The 18885-nt window shown below is 42.5% G+C and overlaps 1 protein-coding gene across 3 annotated transcripts in view; it reads right to left on the minus strand.

Moving 5' to 3' along the window:
• LOC148038405 (ATP-dependent zinc metalloprotease FTSH 9, chloroplastic-like) overlaps positions 1–18885 on the minus strand; it is a 36730-nt gene that overhangs the window by 4617 nt on the left and 13228 nt on the right. For all 3 annotated transcript variants that reach the window (XM_087671562.1, XM_087671556.1, XM_087671559.1), the window contains exons 3-5: positions 560–625; positions 302–436; positions 122–187 (exon numbers count right to left, since the gene is read on the minus strand). In XM_087671562.1, the coding sequence (XP_087527688.1) occupies positions 122–187; positions 302–436; positions 560–625 (267 nt within the window). The remainder of the gene's footprint in view (positions 1–121; positions 188–301; positions 437–559; positions 626–18885) is intronic.

Below are 18885 nucleotides of genomic sequence, written 5' to 3' on the forward strand. Positions count from 1 at the left end.
GGACCAACCTTAACAAAAGCACAAGTATGTTAGTACCAGAAAAATGTTATGCATCTCTAGCTGAAAGATATCTGGTGTCAGTTACAACTTGACTCAAGTAAGAAGGATCAGTGGAACTCACAAGGAGAACACCACGTGGTGGTCGAGCACCAAGTCTTGCATAACGCTCCGGGTTACGTAAAAACTCCTGTTCTTAAGTACAATTCAAATAACAACTTAGCCAAGAAAGAAACTTTGTGGTAATATTCTGGAAATAGGAAAAGCACACAGCAGTAGAAGATAAATACATGTTGATGCTTACCACGATCTCTTCTAACTCCTCCTTGGCTTCATCGACACCTGCAACATCTGCAAATGTGATAGGTCCACCTCTTTCCTGATCTTTGTTTCCACCAACATCATGTCCTCTCTGGCTTCTCAGCCGGCCAGGGGAACGCTACCATTGTTTACAAACACTTTTAATAAACTTCAAATAGAGTATTGATTTTAAAATAATTGTCACCACTATGATAAAAGGTAAATGTGTTTGGTCACAAAATTCCCGATGTTTGAGAGGTACCTGTGGAAATTTTATTGGAAACCGTCCTAGAAGTCCAGCAATAATTCCAACATATAGAAGTCCTATCTGCATGGCACAAGTTTGGTGACATGAAACAAATAACATGTCAGTTAATTAAGAAAGCTCACTTTTTTATATACTACTTTATATTACTGCACAGAAAACCTCAAACGAGGTGAAATCCACCATAAAGTACAAAAGAGGAAATTTATATCTAAGAGCTCGTGTGACCAAGAGATTAGGAGGCCAAAGTTAAAGTGTAACAGTGAAAACGTAAGCGTCAGAAGACACAAGGAAAGCCAGTAGCCAAAGTGTCAAAAGCATCCAGATCTAATACAATGAGAGAACAAAAGAGCTAACAGAGCACACAGAAAAGTACAAAAAACACAACTAAAAAACATACACTCGAAGAAATAGAATGGACAATCAAAAATAGCACAAGCATTGGTACAAAGAATGCTCAATGAACCAGCTTGAATTGTCTAGGTGAGCCAACTAAGGGTATCCAACTGCAACTTGAGACATTCGGTTGGCTCATGTGTCATGGGGAAGTGAAATTTTAAGATGCTTTAATCTTGCCGATAACATTTGATTAAGTTATTAATCAAATATGCAAGGTTGTTAGCACATGTGATGCACATGGCAATTATTTCATGGTAACATGCCAAGGACCCCCACGATGGAGTAGATGTCAAAGGCAAAAGTTGTAGTAAGTTATGTCTGACAAGTATTACCCAGTGTCAAATTTGGCCCTAGACTAATTTATTGGTCACTAATGTTAGTAGTGACATTAGAGGCCGGGCATTAATTAATTAATTAATGCCGGTCTAAGGGTTAATAATTGCTCAAGGATACTTGGAAGACAAATTGGGCTAGTCAATTTCGTTATTAGCTGATAAAATTAATTTTTTGAGCACTAGAGTAATTATTAAATTAATTTTCAGAATTAACATTTTGAAAATTAATTTAATAAGCTGAAAATGCTGAAAAATGGGTTTAGAAGGTTGCCACTTGGCAAAAATGCCATGCAAACTAAGAAAACGTTTTTGGGGACTAGATCTCAACCATTCAATTAATTTACAACTTAGGAGAGAGATAAAGAGAGCGGGTTGCTAGTCCATTTTCTGATCAGAGAACAGCAGTTTGCTGCAGAAGATAGCCATTTGGGGGCCTCAGCAAAAGCAAGCGATAGCAAAGAGTCACCTTCTAGGGATTGGCAACAGCATTGCTGATTAGGTGATAGCATTTTGGAGGTGTCTAACAATAGCTGACTGCATTAAATGCACACTAGAGCAGGCAACAGGTAGAATTTAGGGTTTTCTCACAAAGAAAATCAAATTTCTCTCTCATCTTGGATTTCTCTCACCTTCTCCAACCCATTCTCAGAAGATCTTAGCATTTCTCAATCATTTTGAGTAGATCTCAGCCAAATTTGGTGGACAGCAGAGAGATCTCTACTATAAACCCTAAATTTTTGAAGAAATTAGGGTTTAGCAGCCACCTTGAGACCCATGCCAGCAAGCGAAAACATTGCACATTGAAATCAACACCTGAAATTCATGGAAATGACATGGATTTCAAATGCTAGGCCATACATTGTGAATTGGGCAACATTTGGCCAATTGGTGGTTCCATTTGTGTAATTCTTGGGTGAAATCAAGGGGCAATTGGCCCAACTTGCTTGCTAATTGTATGTACACCAAGGGGCCTTTAGATCAATAAAGAAGATTATGAAATCTCAACCAATCCATTAGCAATTAAAGTTAAAGAAATATCAAAAGGGATGCCAATTTTGGGACCAACTAAGTGTCTATTGTCCAAGATTATTAAGGTAAATTGTGCATTTCAATTTATGTTTATTTGCTAATTGTTGTAATTAAGTGCTTAATCAGGGAATTACCACCCTCTCCAAGAAGGAAGGCTAGTTTCATCATGTGTAGGGGATTTGTTGTCCAAGCATTGGACATCCAACACAGTTGTTGCCCATTGCCCTTGCTCTTGTGCCTTCTCCACATGTTGGCAACTACTCCACCTGCTACCAACTTGTTGCCATGTCATCATCAAACTATTGTGTTATATCCTTGGATATCTGGATGGGCACTAGTAGGATTGGTCACAATGGTCATGAAGTGATTTGGTGCGAATGCACTAAAGACACTTCAAGATTGGGGCAGCCGAGTCTTATATATAGGACTCAATATAGGACTCAAGGGCCTTTTGTGCATAATCATAGTGTGATCGCCACTCTTGGATTGTTGGCTCATTGGCCAATGGCAGATGCATCCATACACTAGATGGTATGAGCTGTTGGTATGGGATGCCAGTTCTTGGGACATATTCATAACCCCAAGTATTGTTAGCTCCCAAGCTCAAGGGTGAGCCTGTTTGGCTCTATGGCTAGGAGGTGAGTCCAATGTCCAGTCCTCTATATTCGTGGACATGGCTTGTGTCTTGTCGTGTGCTAGGTGGATGTAATTGTGAGAGTGTATAGCAGAAAAAGAAAGTGAACACGGCAAGAAGGAGATAGAGAGAGAACGTAGGTGAGAGAAGGACCAATGTGATTGCAATGGCTGAAGGTATAAGGTTGCAATAATCAGCCCCAACACACAGCTCTACGCGTCAGTGTGGGTACCAAATGGTGGCAAGGGGATGAGAGAATTGTTAGCTTGCCTATTTCAATCATGACAGTTTTTTCTCTACTGGTTGTGAGCTTCTATCAAAGTTTGATGGAGACATGGCAGCTTTGGCAGTTTAGTGTGCATTACTTTTGTTTTAGGCACATTTCTTGTATATTTCCTTGTCTGTTAGTTGGTTTACACCCCTTGCCAATTCTTGCCTACTCCACGACTGCTGGGATATTTTTGTCATCACTTTCCCATTTCTTCTGAGCAGTTGGACTGCATTTATTGCAGTCATTTTCACATTTATGAGCAATTAGCCAGACTTGGGGCCCTAAACAGCAGTCGGCCGGTTTGGTGGTGGCAGCCCTCCTCCCCCACTTGGTCATTCATTCTTCTACAGATCTTGCACACTCGATTTCCAACACACTCTAACTTTTGGTGGTACCATCGGCATCATCTACACTGAGGCAACATCATCTGGAAGGAGGCAACTGGATCTTCCAACAAGGTAGCACTTCTCCTAAACCGGCGGCAATCTTCTATCCCCAAAACACAAGATTGCTGCTCCAATTGACTGGTTTCTAAACAACATGACAATTTCTGACTGTAGGGGACAGTCTCTGCCAGCAGGTGACAATCTTTCACACATAGGCAGCACAATTATGTCAAATTCAGCTGATCGTGCTTTTGTTTGTGCATTGTTGCTTCATCAAATGCAGATTCTTGGGTGCGGGTGCTAGCAAGATGTCTTACAAGTTCAATGGCTTTGATGAGTCAAAGAAGGAGCTTCTTTCTAGACACTCTTCCGAGCGGAGACGTGAATTCAACGATTATCATCCAATGGAGTCACTCCCTCCTCATTCTCCTCCCTATTCCATTCACCTCTCACGGAAGGCTCCTTGCGGAATCATTCCTTGATTCCTTCCATAAATATGTTTGTCTTACCTTCTCTACCCAAAGATCGGTTGGATGGTTCTAGCTATTCCTTGTAGTCATGCAAGGTGGAGTGTGTTCTTGACACCTTTTATCTTTGGGAGCTGATTTCTTTACCTATTCCACGTCCCAAATAGGATCTAGAAGACAGTAACTCTAAGAACCATGTTGCCTTATGGAATCAGCTCAATTCTAGAGCCAAATCCTTTGTCTTGGAGCATAATGAGCGACTCAAAGAGGTTGGGCCAATGGATCTAACTCCACGAAGGCATTTACAACAAGTTCAAGTAGCCAAGAAGAAGAAGAAGGCGGCGAAGGACAAGAAACAAGAGGAGAAGAATGATGAGAAGAAGCCGAAGTGCCCACGCTGTGGAAAGGACACTCATCCCGAGGAGAAGTGCTGACAAAAGTACCCCCATTTGAAACCGAAGGAGGGCTTCAAGGATTTGAAAGATTCAAAGGCTACCCCAACCGCGACAGAGTCTGCTTTTATACGTGTGTTTGCTGAGCAGGATACCGCTCTAGCTTCTTCCACCCAAAAGAAGCCTTGGCTCGTGGATGGTGGAGCCTCTTCCCACATGACCTTTTGATAGGATGGGCTTGAAGACATGAGTTCTAGAGGGGGCACTGCCACCATTGGTAACAACTCTACGGTCTTGTTCGTGGACTGGGAACTATTTCCCTATTACTAGACAAGCAGTCTCCTTAAGCCAAAGTTTTTTATGTACCGGATTTGGGTTTTAACCTGTTTTCTATTCATCGTCTTACCCAACTAGGTACCCGCATTGTTTTCACTAAAGATGTAATGATTGTGGAGGATGAGTCTATGGGAGTGGCTCTTTGGATAGGTACACAAGAGGGTGGGCTTTACACACTCACAACCTTGCCTACGAGGTCTTCCCATGAGCTTGGGCTACTTTGGCATGCTCGTTATGATCATTTGAACATGGACGCAATTTGACGAGCTTCTAGGAGGAAGATGGCAGACGAACTTTCTGATTTCCTCTTGATCACACCCTTTATCCTAGCTGCTTAAGGGGCAAGCAACACCGGCAACCCCATCCACAAGTTGCCACTAAGAGGGTTGCTACACCATTGGAGATGGTGTACACTGACCTATGCATGCCTATGGCCATAATCTCCCTTGAGAATGCCAAGCATCTAATGTTAATTGTAGACGACTTTAGTCATTATGTGCGGCCTTACTTTTTGGAGTACAAGAGCGAGGCGTACTCCCACTTTTGTGAGTGGAAGGTGTTTGTTGAGAAGCAAACAAGCTTCAAAGTTCGCACTGTTCAAGTTGATCATGGCGGCGAGTTTACCTCTCACCTCTTTTCTTAGTATTGCCAGGATCGTGGTATTTGGGTGGAGTATTTCTATCTGAACACGCCATCAAAGAATGGTGTGGTGGAGCGTACGAATTGGACTATGTTAGAGATGGCCAAGAGCATAAGGGTTTACCTCATTATCTTTGGGGTGAGCTGGGTGGTGACTACAGTTCACATCTGCAATCGTTCCCTTCTTCTGCCTTACGAATATGACTCCATATGAGGCTTTCTTTGATAAGATTCATAGAAAGCCTTCTATTTCTCACTTACACGTCTTTGGGCGCGATGCATTTGTCCATGTGGACAAGAAGAAGAGGAGGACCAAGCTCAACTCCAAGTTGAGGAAGCTTATCTTCATGGGTTACAACATGACAACAAAGGGATATCAACTCTAGGACCCTACAACTCGGAAAATTGCGATGAGCAAGGATGTGATCTTGGATGAGGTTGTAGCCTTTGAGGATCCAATTGATGGTCCTCTTGCAAGTAATTATTCATCAGCAAAATTGACCCTCCCCTACCTTCAATACCTCTCCTTTCTTCCAGGTTACCTATTTGCACCCCTTCTTCATCTTCGGCTCCTCCCCCTCCCCCTTCACCTCCTCCTCCTCCTCCTCCATCCTCTACCCCACCTTTCCTTCCACCCTTGATGGCTCCTTCTACTCCTTTGCCAAGTACTTCTACCCCTTCCACATCCCCCTAGGTGTCTTCTAGGGATGTTTAGTCGTCAGCAAGGAAGCTTCCTTCGAATGAGGAGAATGTACCTTCACTTATCGAAGTGGAATTTCTTTGCCAGACAAGCACATTACTAGTACCAAAGACTATTCAGTCTCCCTCATAGCAAGATGAGCCTATCACCATTTCTTGATGGTATCAACGGCTCATACAAGATGTAAATGTTTCCCACTTTCCTACCACCCCTACATGTCCATGCAAATCAGCTTGATTATAGGCCTAGCAGGATAGTTTACGATGTGTGAACTATGCTCTTATGTCACAAATTCTCCATGACAGAGAGCCTACTATAGCTAATGAGGATCTTGAACAAGATGTTTGACAATCAAGCTATGCACAATGAGCTCGATTACATCGAGTAAAATCAGAGTTGGGAGTTGGTTTCGTGTCCTCGAAAGCAAAAGGTGATTGGTGTGAAGTGGGTCTATAAGACCAAGTACCTTGTTGATGGTTCCTTGGACAAGCATAAGGCTAGGCTTGTTGCCAAGGGTTTGCTTAGAGAGCAGGGCTTGATTACTTTGAGACTTTTGCACCCATGGCTTTAATGTCCACCATTCGAGCTATTTTGGCTATTGCAACCCATCATCACCACTGGCATGTCTACCAAATGAATGTCAAGTTTGCTTTCCTGAATGGCGTCCTTGAGGAGGAGATCTATGTTTCATAGCCTCCATGTTTTCTTGTGCAAGGGAAGGAGAACCATGTCTACAAATTGCGGAAGGCCCTCTGTGGCTTGAAGCAAGCTCCCTAGGCTTGGTACCATAGGATTGATTGATTCTTCCTCCCGAGTGGCTTCCATCGATTGACTCATGACCCTAACCTTTACTATAAGGTTGAGTGTGACCAGTGTGTTCTAATTATTTTGTATGTAGATGATCTTATCATCACAAGGAGTAATTCACAAGAGATTGATCCGACTCAGGAGATTTTAAGAGAGGAGTTCGAGATGATGGATCTTGGAATCCTACACTTCTTCCTTGGTTTGGAAATCTATCAAATCTTGCCCCATGGACCCTGAGTCCAAGCTTGTGGCAGCAGGGAATCCCCTTACAGATGCCACCTATTATTGTTGTCTTGTTGGCTCACTGATCTGGCTCATTCAAACTAGACCAGATATTTCTTTTGTGGTGGCTTTGTTGTTGTCTTGTTTTATGAAGACTCCTATGCAGGATCACTAGAGAGTGGCTTTGCATGTTCTTTGTTATTTACAAGGGGCTCAATCCTTGGGGATCATGTATGGAGAGGGGGTTACCCTTTTAGGATGCAATGACTCTGATTGGGCAGGTGATGTGCATTTGAGACAGTCCACTATAGGTTATGCCTTCTCCCTTGGATCGGAAGCTATCTCTTCAAGCAGTAAGAAGTAGCCTACTGTGGCCCTTTCTTCTACAGAGGCTAAGTATCGTGCCCTTTGTTTTGCGACTATGGAGGCAGTTTGGCTCCATCATCTATAGAAAGAGATTGGCTTTCGACAAGTAGGATCTACTGCGTTGCATGTGGACAACCAATGCTCTAGCTTAAGCGAAGAACCCAATGTTCATGCCTGCACAAAGCACATTGAGGTTCAATACCACTATGTTTGCAACCAACCTTCCTTCCATGGATGGGTGGTAAATCCCTGATTACAACTTAATTACAGCAGCAAACAATTAATGCAAACCTGAAGATACAAATTTACCTACTGGTCTTGGACAATGCACACTCGATTGGCCCCAAGATTCGCACCCCTTTCGGTATTTCTTTAGCTTTATTGAAAAAGAAGTTGATTTACAATGGGATTCTCCCAATCCCCTTCGCAATCCAAACTCCCCTTGCTGTCCAAAGTGACGAGCAAGTCTTCAATCCATTTTCCCCCTTGATTCAGGCACTTAATTGGCCTTCACCCACTTCATAGATGATAGAAATGCCCCAAATTCAATGGCTGGCTAGTCCTCCACTTGAATTTAGCTAAAATTCACCTTCAGCCCTGAAAAATCCAAGTCTTGGAGCTTCCAATTTCTGGCACACTTCTCGAGGTTGTTGCTAAACCCTAATTTTTGCCGTAAATTAGGATTTACAGTAGAGAAATTTGCAATTTCTCAACCTCCAAGGGCCCAAATACTGAGATCTTCAAAGCAAGGTTGTGAAATGGCTGGGAGATCTGAGAGAAAGCTGTAGAGAGGAAAATTCAGAGTTTTGTTGCGAAGAATGACTGAAAATCAGTCAAATGCAGCTGTTGCCCTGCCACAACAGCTTGTAGATGCAAAGAACCGAAGAAAACCAGTCATTTACTGCTGTTGCCTTGTCTCAACAGCCTATAGATGCTGTCACCTGCTGTTAATTCGTCTTCTCCTACCCTTGGCTGCCTCAGAAGATCCTCCAATGGCTGCAAATAAGACCAATAACATCTTCTCCCTCTCTCTTGCAAGTTGAATACACTAAAAATATCTCTCTCCAACCTCTAAAGACGTTTTTCAGTCTTACATAGGTATTTTTGACAAGTGCAACCTTTCCAAATGGTTTTCCAGCATTATCCATAATTAAATATTAATTTTCAGTCTTTAAATACTGAAAATTAATCTAATAATTATTTCGGTGCCCAGGAAAATAATCTGACTGGCCAATAATTAAATTGGCTAGGCATCTTCCACTCCCGAGTGTCTCTGCCCCATCTTTGACCATCAGATTGGCGTTAGGTACCATTAAATGCCACATCTCTAGTGTCATCAACTGACACTTATGGCCAAATGAATGACCTAGGCCAACAACTGACACTAGATACCACCAAGTACCTGTGCGGCATAACTTATAACAACTTTTTCCTTTGACATCCTGTGATTTTCTTGGGTCTCGGGCTCGTAAATTTGCTTTAACCTCAATTGCACCTCACATGTGCAACATTTACTTAATCATGTGATTAAAAATTAATCCACATGTTAAGTGAGGTTTCAAAAATACATGTCCTCATGACAACCCTCCCCCTTGAAATCCTTGCAATCATCCTCGATTATACTACCAAATGCATCAAAAGCAAAGTACTACGCTGGAATTTCCATAGGGCATCATAGTCAACACAACATTGCGCACTGCTGTTCAACCATTCCATATGCCCAACATATGTTGGAAATTACCAACCAACATAACATAACCTAAGACTCACAAAGAATCTCAAAAACATAACGAGATTATCATGTGACATGTCCATTTCTCATGAGCTCAACTCATCTCGCAAAACTAAACCATAGCATAGCATAACCAACCATAAACCATGGCTAAAACATCAATGGCATCATAACATATGCTGTTGTCCATGCAACTAGATGTAAACCATTGAAAACTAAGCATAATCTGATCATAAACACTAATCACAAACTGCTGCAAATGTGACCCCAAACTGATCACAAACTCATTGCAAAAACTGACCAGCAATCAATGTAAAAACTGATGCAAAACTGATTCAAAAAGTGACCATAAACGGTTCTCAAGCTGATCAAAAATTGAGCTGAAACTGATCAAAATTTTTGTCTCAAAATTGAGGCAAATTTCATGTCAAATTAATCATAAGCTGATGTATAAGTATAGTTCCAGCGCCCAGGTGAAACTCATACTCATCTGTATACATCTCACTGTAACTAGTACACTAAGTATGACCTCACGGCACACATACTGTCAACGTAGTACCTTGGATGCATGTTGAATACATCCAAGATCCACTACATACAAGACCTGTCCATAACTGAGGAGCAGAGGTGCTAGCTCCCTCACAAGCATCAGGTAATACTTTGGACTACTGCTCTGCTGAACAAGATTGAGCTCGAACTAAAGTCGGCTCTAACTGAAAAGCATATAGGTAAAGCTGCAACAACTAAGGATGGTCTGCCAAGTTATCCTCCTCCATCCATTTGGCATCCATTGGTGAATAATTTTGAAACTTCACCAAGTACCTTCTGAATCCTTTACCCTTGATATTCCTCTCTTTGTGTGCCAAAATCCGCTCAGGTACCAGTATTTCATCGAGCTCTTCAACCTCCGGCTAAATTTCAGCAGAGACATCCTCTGCCACATCTCCATGAAAAGGTCTAAGCAAGCTCACATGAAAGGCATTGTGTATCCGCCAGTGTAGAGACATTTTCAATCTATAGCATGCATCACTGGTCCTCTTCAACACTTGAAATGGCCCATAGTATCTCATAGACAGCTTTGGATACAATCGCTCTTTGCCCTTCATCTTTTTCAGTCGTGCGTTTTCAAGTTGCAGCTAAACATAATCGCCCTCTGCAAAGTGCAAAGAACGCCTATGACCATCAACTACTCTCTTTTGCTTATCCTATGATCTTTGAAGTGCATACTTAACCTTCTAATAAGCTACATCTGTCACGAGGACGTGAAAATTTGATGCTTTGCCTATGTTTAATTGACATTTGATTAAAGGATTAATCAAATGTGCAATTAAAAAATGCACATGTGTTGCACATGTGAGGTGCAAGCTACTTTTTCACAGTTGAAGGCCGAAAAACCCTGTGAAAAAGATGGGTGTCAAAGGCAAAAGTTGTAACAAGTTACACTTGTTAGATTCTAGGTGAATTTTGATGTCAGTTTGTGCCTAGGACCATTAATTGGCCATTAAGTGTCAGTGATGACACTAGGGACTAGGCATTAATTAATGGATTAATGCTTGTCCAAGGGTCAATTAATGCATGGGACCACTTTGGGTTGCAAATGGCCTAGCCATTTAATTTTTGGATGGGCAAGGTCAATTTTTTGGGCATGGATTAAAGGCTGAATTAATTTTCAGAATTAATTAATTCTGAAAATTAATTAAATGGCTGAAAATTGTTGAAAATGCATTAAGAAAGCTGCCACTTGGCAAAACTTTCCCGTGCAAGTGGGGGAAAGGCTAAATAGGGCTGAAGGAAGAGGAACATCTCGTTTTTTCATTTTGGAGCTGTTGGGAAGAGGTGTTGGACTGTCGCTGCCAGCTTTTGGGGCCATTTCCCAGCCATTGGAGACCATTTTGGTGATGGAGATTGCATATTCTTAACCTTGGGAAGCTGGCAATTGCTGCTGATGCACTTTCTCCTGAAGATCATTGTCTCTGATACTCCTATTGTTGTTGGTGCATCCGTTTGGGGCTGGTACAGTAGGGCAGCAGCTGATTTTGATCAGTTCTTCGCGACAAATCTCAGAATTTTCTCTTTCTACAGCATTCTCTCATCTCCTTCAGCCTATGCTCAGTCATTCTCAGCAATTCTTAGCCATTCGGAGGAGATCTCAGCCATTTTTGGTGGGCTGATCTGTAATTTCTGCAGTAAACCCTAATTTACAGCAGAAATTAGGGTTTAGCAGCCACCTTGGGATCTGTGCCAGAGATTGAAGGCTCAAGGGACTGAAATCAGAATCTGATAATTGAAGATTATCAAGGGATTTCAAGAGCTAGCCCATCCCGAATTGATTTGGAGCAGCATTTGGCCAACCAAGGGTCGAATTGGAGAAGAAGTCCTCGGTGAATCAAGGGGCAAATGACCCAAAAGGCTTGCTGGTCATTTATGACAGCAAAAGCAATTGGTTAGCAAGAGGGAATTGAAGAATCTCAAATTACTCCTTCCAATTGAATGAAAGCTAAAGAAATACCGCAAGGGGCGCCGGTTTTGGGGCCAACAAGGAGTCTACTGTCCAAAAATGTTATGGTAAAGTGTGTATTTCATTTTATATGCATTTATTTATTGCTTTAATTAACTCTTAAATCAGGTTATCACGACCCATTCCAAGAAGAAAGGCTAGTTTCAGCATCCATGCTTTCCACATAGCGATCAAACTCAAAGATCTTATCTTTTGAGTGCAAAATAGGGGGTACTTTCTTACCATCCTCTATCACCTCAAAAGGAGCCTTACCAGTGGAACTATGCACAGTGTTGTTGTAAGCAAACTCAACCAAGGGCAAATACTACTCCCACTGTGTCTTGTGGTCTGAAACATAGCACTTCAAAAGATCTAACACTGTGGAATTTGCTTCTTCAAAGTGACCATCTGTCTACGGATGGAAGGAGGATGAGAATTTCAGCATGATACCCATATTCTCAAACAACCCCTTCCAAAATAAACTAGTCTTCCGGGGGTCTCGATCACTAATGATCAACTCTGGCATACCATGATACTTAAAGATGTGCTGCAAAAACAATCGTGCCATATGATTAGCCTTAATTTTCTTCCTCACCGGAATAAAATGGGCTTGTTTGCTAAACCTATAAATGATAGTTCATATCCCATCATTCCCTGTAGGTGTCTTAGGAAGCTCAAAAATAAAGTCCATTGCAATGCTCTGCCAAGGCCTATTTGAAATAGGCAAGGGCTGCAACAAACCCAGCATCTTTTGCCTATCATGCTTTACCTTCTGACATACGATGCATGTCGTAACAAACTATTCTACGTCATACCTCAAAGCTAGCCAATAAAAGAAATGCTCCACTGCCTTGACCGTGGCATCAATACCTCTATGTCCTGCATACGGAGGAGCATGACTTTCAATGATAACTCTAGACCTTAACTACTTTGTGACACACAGTCATTCATGCATCATCAAAAATCCATCTCTTATACAAAGTCTCCATGCCTTTGGCCATTGCAAAGTTGATCATAAACATTAGCAAAGTCTGAATCAACAACATATTGCTCTTTCATGGCATCCAACTCAGTGTGATAAACCATGCTGACAGCTGAAATTTGTGGCTTACGAACGTGACATTGCATCAACCACGACATTCTTTCTCTGCGATCTGTTCCTCTTTTCAGCTTTATTTTTCAGATCTGCCCTAATTTTCTGCTTTATTTTCAAATTTACCCTTTTTCTCAGCCTTTGTCTCTTTGACATATGACTTGGCATTATCATCGTGGAATCATGCATCCTCTCCATGCAACAATGTGTGGGCTGTAGTAGCAGTTTCTGTAAGCTGAGACATGCTGGAAACAATGGACTTAATGCGAAATCCTGATTACCCTTTGGCAAACCACAAATATACTTCTCCACATGCTCATGGAGGGGTACTCTGCAATAAGAAGTAACTGGCATTAATGCATCCCAAAACTTCTTATTATACTGATCCAAGTTTTTGCAGTCTTTGGAATTCAACTAATTCCAAGCTATCATAATGTCTACTTCAAAGGTACTTATCAACCAATTTGAAGCAAACATTTGCTTAAACTGGACCCAAGTGGTAGGTGACTTCCCTTGAATAAGAAGTGTAGACCACCACTGCAATGCATTTCCATTCAAAAATGTGGCTGCCTTGCATATCTTAGATGCCTCTGTGAAGTTGCCTCCAAAATAGGCTGCATCAAACTACTAAATAAAAACAAGTGCTTTCAGCCTATCTTGTGCACCACTGAAAGGCTCAAACTTCACGCTTTTGCCACCTTCATCATAGTCCTTCAGCGAACCTATGGAAGTCAAGTTATCATAAATGGGCTGCTGCAAAAAGGGTGCATTGGCTGTATTTGCATAAAAACCAGCACTATCTCAAGCACCTACATGACAAGCACCAAATCCCTATGCTCCAACAGTCCCTAGGGGTGTCGATACATATCCATATGGCCCGCTTTGTGCCCCAAACATCATGCTTATGCTGCCATATATGGGATTAGGCATTCCACTTGCATTTCATGGATACATTGGGTGTTGTGAGCCATGCATTGGCTGCTGCATACCATAGGGATTTGTGCCATACATTCCCATATGCGGTGCTTGTCCAATCATAGCATGAAAAATGGTACCACCACCAAAGTATCCTTGTTGTCCCATGCTTGCATGTGCATAATTGCCTTATTTCCCATGTTCCCATGGATTGACACTACCAAGTTGGCCATGCATTTGCACTTGCTACCCCACCGATATCAACTGATTATGTTCATCAGGCATTTTGGGCTCTTCTAAAGAAGGCTTAGGCATTTCCTTCGGTTCTTGTAGCTGTCCCGAAGCTATAGAAGGTGTCTTATGCCCTTTGCCTTTGTTGTCCTTCTTTGGGGCATTCAAAAATCGAGTAAATTGGGGATCCTTTGCCAATTCAGCAAAAAGACTTGCTGCTGTACACATTCGATCCTTGAAGCTATCATCAAATTCTTCAGCCCCTAGATGGTCACCAGCGTCTTTATGCATTGAAGTGTCAACATTTGGGACATTTCCCACATTTTCAGCATGCTGTCCGTGCTGAGAACCATGCCCAACATCAGTCATTGCATTTTCCCCTTCACCACGTGATTGACCAAGGAGTGATGCATCCTCTCCACTTGATCCCGTATCACCATGTGAAGACATGCTTGCTGTAATTCACTGCTGAGAACAATTTCAGCAATAATGCAATAGTCCCAAGTTGCAATCAAGTACCACGGGCCCACCAATTCAAAAGATTTGATAGTATCCCAGCAATGGAACCATGCAACCAGCCTTCCTTCTATGGATGGGTGGTAAATCCTTGATTACAACTTAATCACAGTAGCAAACAATTAATGCAAATCTGAAAATACAAATTTACTTACTGATCTTGGACAATGCACACCCAATTGACCCCAAAATCGGCGCCCCATTCGGTATTTCTTTAGCTTTATTGAAGAATAAGTTGATTTACAATGGGATTCTCTCAATCCCCTTCGCAATTTGACTCAATGGTAATAGCTCAGGACGAAGGAGAGAGAAAGACGAAGGCTCCAATGTAGATCCCCCCTTTGCTTTCAAACAAAGGTGAAGGTATTTCCTCCAACACTTTTACTCAAGATACAAGGTCTTCCCACAATGAGAAAACATGAAATATTGTCTACGCTTCCCCACAAAATCAGTATCAAAGTTGAAAGATAACTCCAACTTCTTCCTCTTCCCTTTCTTCTACATCTTGCTCAATCACCAATGGGACTAGCTCCTCCCAAGTGAGAGTCTCCCTGCTACGAGAACGAAAAAACTAATATAGAACACATCATATATCAGTGATGAAAAATGTGAGAAAGTATCATGGATATGGTCCCTTATTATAGCGGAATCTATGGGGTAAAAAGCTGTCGTAACTTCAACTCAAGAGATAATCAATGTCCAAATGTCCGGATTCGGAACTGAGATACCAATCTCTTCCAAACCTTTGTGGCGGTGCAAATACGACTTACATGCACAAGCACAAAATCTATACAACTCAAAAAGAGAAAAGAGTGGGCTCTCGCATTCAACCGATCCCATAAAGCTGCCAAATCCCAAGTCACAAAATCATGGGGATTCACCATAGGTCACGGCAGAGGGACAGCAACAAAACCCCGAAGGTCACAAGTGTTGATGCAGCACTCCATTCGGCACAACCATAGAGGGTAGTTCATCCCATTGAGCTTCTCGAATGTGGGTAGAGAGAGTAAGATTGGCATATGCTTAGGCGATGAAATGAATGTCAATCAAGGGCTAGAAGCCCCAAAAGAATATAGAGCGAAAGAGTAGAGGATGTAACCAGCCTTCCTCCTCAGATAGGGTGGTAAATAACCTCATTAAGCACTATTTATAGCAATTAACAAATTCACAAAACTGAAATGCACACATTAACATATAATCTTGGACATTGGACACCCTGTTGGACCCAAAACTAGCGCCCCTTTCAATGCTTATTTAACTTAATTGAAGAAGAAGTTGATGTACAATGGGATTCTCCCAATCTCTTTCGGTATTCCAACTCCCCTTGGTGTCCAAAATGACCATAAGTCTTCAATCTAATTTGCCCCTTGATTTGGGCAATCAATTGGCCTTCACTCGCTTTGATGGTCCAAGTCTTGAAGCTTCCAATTTTTGGCACACTTCCCGAGGCTGCTACTAAACCCCAATTTCTGCTACAGATTAGGGTTTACAAGAGAGAAATCTGAAATTTCTCAGCCTCTGGTGATCTCAATGCTATAATCTTCAAAGCAAGGCTGTAGAAAGACTAGAAGATGAGAGAGAATGCTGAGGAGAGAGAAAATTCAGACTTTCTTCACGAAGAACTGAAGAAAATCTATCATTTACTACTGCTGCCTTGTCTCAACAGCTTGTGGATGCAAAGAATTGAAGAAAATCCGTCGTTTACTACAACTGCCCTGTCTGAACAGCCTCCTATAGATGTTGTCACCTACTGTTGATTGATCTTCTCCTGCCCCTGGCTGCCTCAGAAGGTCCTCCAATGGCTGCAAATCAAACCAACAGCATCTCCTCCCTCTCTCTTGCAAGCTAAATATACTAAAAATGCCTCTCTCTAATCTTTAAGGACGTTTTTAAATCTTGCATGGGCATTTTTGACAAGTATGTTGGGTTTCACTCACGCCTACGCTCATAGAGGAGTGTCGGTGATCAACAGGACACTACGGCACTTTTTACTCTCGGTACGAGAGGTTTTTTTCTCCCGAACTTATTATCTTTTCTCGTTTGTGCCTATGTTACACATTTAGATGCACTTATCATGTTCGGGTGTGAACACCCCGTACAACCCTAAGGTTTAAGGGTTGTACTTTGTACTTTCAGTTTACACTCTTTCAATCTATTGCATTGGGTGTTGTGCTTCACTCTCCACACTGTCTACTGCTCAGCTGAGTCTCAATTCTCTCCTCTCACATTTGGTATCAGAGCTGAGTTCAGCTCACTTCAGCTCTGCTCTGGTCTCATCCTCCAGGAGTGCTTGCGAGCTACTTCGCACTGTAGTTGGTTCCAGATATCTGCAACTCAACCTACTCTGCCCCCAGCACTTGCAGAGCAGTCCCAGTACTACTGCAACCAATGTAGTAGTGGTCGCTAGCACCTGTGCTGCGCCAGACAGCGCACTACCAGTCTAGCAATAACGCCCCTGTGCCTATTAATCTACCTACGTAGCTTCCTTGCTCTGCACTAGCCTACGCCGCCTACTGTCTCTAGCACCCACCTAGAACTCCTTCCCTGTGCCGCCGCCTAGTCCTTGCTACCTTCAGCCCCTCTGCGCCTCCCCAATTTGCATGCGCAGCCCGTCTCCTGCGCAACCACAAACCCGCCTCTTGCACCGCTAGCTCCCCTACGCTCTGAACCTACAGCACTGCCTGACTGGGCCGCCCTTCGCCTGCCTACAGCAGCTCGCCACACCTACTGACCAGCTACGCCTGCCACCAGTACAACTGTGATAGCTCCTAATTATCAAATTCAAGGTAAAAGCACATTTTTTAATCAATTTTTTATTTCAAATCTTATTCACAAGAAAGAATTGCGCCTGGGCAGCATACCTCTGCATTCGTAAGTGTCTGGGACACATTTCACGCAAAGATTTTGTGAAATTTTGGGGCAATTGTTGTAAATTCAGAGATTGGCAAATGTACTGCAATCTCAGTCTGAAATAGACTGTTTTTAACAATTTTGGAACAAGAAATTTTGGGGCTTTTGCTTCTACAGTGTTGATGAGCATTGAATGCACCTTGAAATGTGTACATTACAGACAATTTTGACAAAGTGTACCTCAGTTTGCTAATTGCAGCAAGCTATATGCTATAATTTTTAGAAATTTTGAGATTTCCGCGTTGGTCCAACTTGGACATTGCTCTTTTGCTTCTTTTGGCATTGATTATCATGGCAAATCAGGGAGGTGATGTATTTATCTATGTATCCAAGGAGGACAGATTGGATGGTAACAACTACTCACTTTGGTCCTTCGTGATGAAGAATGTGCTGATTGCGAAAAATCTTTGGACCTATGTAAGCATAGAAATGTCAAAAGTGGTGCAGTAGTGGAAGCATAAACATGTTCTGAAATAAACTACTAAACACAAGACAAAAGAAAAGAAAGAGAACACAATACAGATGAGAACTCAAATGTATGCTCAGGAAATGGAATCCATATACCAAGACATGAGACAGTACACATACAATGTGAGTCACCGGCTGTGGAGGCACTGGCACCAGCTCCCTCTCTCCAAGAACTGTCCAGTGATGAATGAATGTGGAGGAGGAAGGCTGACAATAAATAGGCCAAAATAAATGCCTAAAATATGGCAGGTCGGCCAGCATTAAATGTTGGCCGACTAGCTACAAATAATGCCAATCCACAATAAACAATGGCAAATAAAATGCCTAAAATGTTTGTATGCCCAGCCTACCGAACCACAAGTCCAGACTCAACCATGAGCTGTCTAATCTGCTAACACCTTCTCTCAGATCATGGGTGATCTGATACAATACAATATACAATGGGTGCGCAAGCCACCACCAAGGTGCGTCAGAGAGAACCTGATGTTGATGTCGATTGTACCAACTCCTAAAGATAGAGAAGATCATAGCAGCTCTCAATGTCTGTCAACAATGCCTCTAATGTAGCATACGTGACTATCCTGTCACCAATGCCTCAGGGCAGAAATGACCATGGATTCCTCTTCTTTGGCCAGACCACCAAAGTGTCCCCTCATGTGAGCTCCAGACAAAAGCCACCCGCTCTTTGCCAATTAACCAACCCATCATGAACCTCGATATCAATCCCAACTCCAGGATTTGTACCTACCAGACTTCGATCGATGCATCAGGGATGTCCTTCTCTGGATCCTGTGCATCTGTATAGAAATATAGATGAGGCGCGGCTGCCCCATCTCACCACCCTCTCACACTCCCTCTTTGGCACTGGAGAGTCGTGAGGGATGACCGCATCACCGCTACTAGAAAGCAGCTGGGGAAGGGGCCACGAAGCCCTTCCTACAATCCGAACAAGAGGATCCCTTCCGCGCCTTGGACTTC

The sequence above is a fragment of the Lygodium microphyllum genome, chromosome 3 (assembly GCF_053477565.2).
Source record: "Lygodium microphyllum isolate KBCC chromosome 3, Lygodium_microphyllum_v1.1.10, whole genome shotgun sequence".
NCBI classification, from domain to species: Eukaryota; Viridiplantae; Streptophyta; class Polypodiopsida; order Schizaeales; family Lygodiaceae; genus Lygodium; species Lygodium microphyllum.